This window comes from Cryptomeria japonica, chromosome 9 (assembly GCF_030272615.1).
Source record: "Cryptomeria japonica chromosome 9, Sugi_1.0, whole genome shotgun sequence".
Classification (NCBI taxonomy): domain Eukaryota; kingdom Viridiplantae; phylum Streptophyta; class Pinopsida; order Cupressales; family Cupressaceae; genus Cryptomeria; species Cryptomeria japonica.
The window spans coordinates 259,823,883-259,825,137 of NC_081413.1; the positions used below are offsets into that span (position 1 = coordinate 259,823,883).

A 1,255-nucleotide genomic window follows, 5' to 3' on the forward strand; every position below is an offset into this window, starting at 1 on the left:
TTTTGTAACATGCATTTTCAAAAATCAATATTATTGGTAGCATTCTTTTAATTAATTAATTAATTTATTTTTCAAATTTTCACCAATAAAATTTAATAGTATTCACTTTCATAATAAATAAAAGTAATTATCAATGACAATAATAAATAAATAATTATCAATATTGATAATTATTTATTAATTACTATAAATGAATTATGCTAAACTTCATTAGTAACACTTGCTGAAGAGGGAACAATTGATAACATGTTCGTCCATTGCCCCTTTGCTGAACATCTATGGAATAGAAACCTTGAAAAATGTGGTCTACAATGGGTCTTTCAGAATAACATTAATCAGTTTGTTTCTGGATGGACCCCCCCTTCCACCACCCCCTCATCCTCCAATTATGGAAACAGATACTGCCGCACATCTACTAGGGGGTTTGGAAAGAGAGAAACAACATAATTTTCAGAGATGCTGAAGCCCCACCGGATAGTGTTTTCCACAATTGCTTCAAGGTGATTTTAGATAATATATCTGTGACAAGGTGGAAAACCCCCCCAAGCCTCCTAATGGGGTGGAGAAAAAAATTGCTGAACTTTGGAAGCTCCCCCCGGAGTTCGAAGTCTTCAACAATAATGCTAAAAACAAAAGGAAAATGACCAAATGGTTAGCCCCAAAACACCATTGGTATAAACTGAACTTTGATGGGTCTGCCCAAAATACCTGCCAGGCTGGTGGTGGAATCATCCATGACCACATGGGGAACACTGTGGCAGCTTATGCTGGCAACCTAAAGAACCATATTGTCACCCAGGCGGAGGGAATGGATCTCCTATGGGGTCTAAAGTTTTCCAATTCTATTGGCATTAAACAACTGCAAATTGGAGGTGACTCGCAGATTATAGTGGAAACGGTGAGTGGGAGATCTACTGCTGGGTGGAAAGTTGATTCCATTTTGAGGGATGTCAGGATTCTTATGGATAATCTTGATGGCTTCACCACCTGACATGTCTTTAGAGAAGGGAATACGGCTGCGAACTCCATGGCGGTGGTGGGAAGGCTGCATAATGACTTACGATGCTGGAGGAACCCCAATTTGCTGCCAGTTACCACCAAGGTGATCTTGGAGATGTAAAAAAACTAAGTCCAATGATGAACCCGTATAACCTTTACCAGATGAAGAGAGCCAATATTCAAATTTTAAAATTAGGAGGGAATCTCGCCCATCATGGGCCCGGTTTGCCACGTATCCATGAAAGGCCTTGTCATC

At 39.5% G+C, this 1,255-nt stretch overlaps 1 protein-coding gene across 1 annotated transcript; it reads left to right on the forward strand.

Annotated features, from left to right (window-relative positions):
- Window positions 1-640: 640 nt before the first annotated feature.
- LOC131858358 (uncharacterized) lies at window positions 641-991 on the forward strand. Its single transcript, XM_059211580.1, has one exon. It carries the CDS (start codon window positions 641-643, stop codon window positions 989-991), a length of 351 nt encoding a protein of 116 aa, XP_059067563.1.
- Window positions 992-1,255: the final 264 nt, after the last annotated feature.

Coding starts and splice junctions, on each gene's coding strand:
- LOC131858358 (XM_059211580.1), top strand. CDS start 641: ATGACCAAATGGTTAGCCCCAAAACACCATTGGTATAAACTGAACTTT.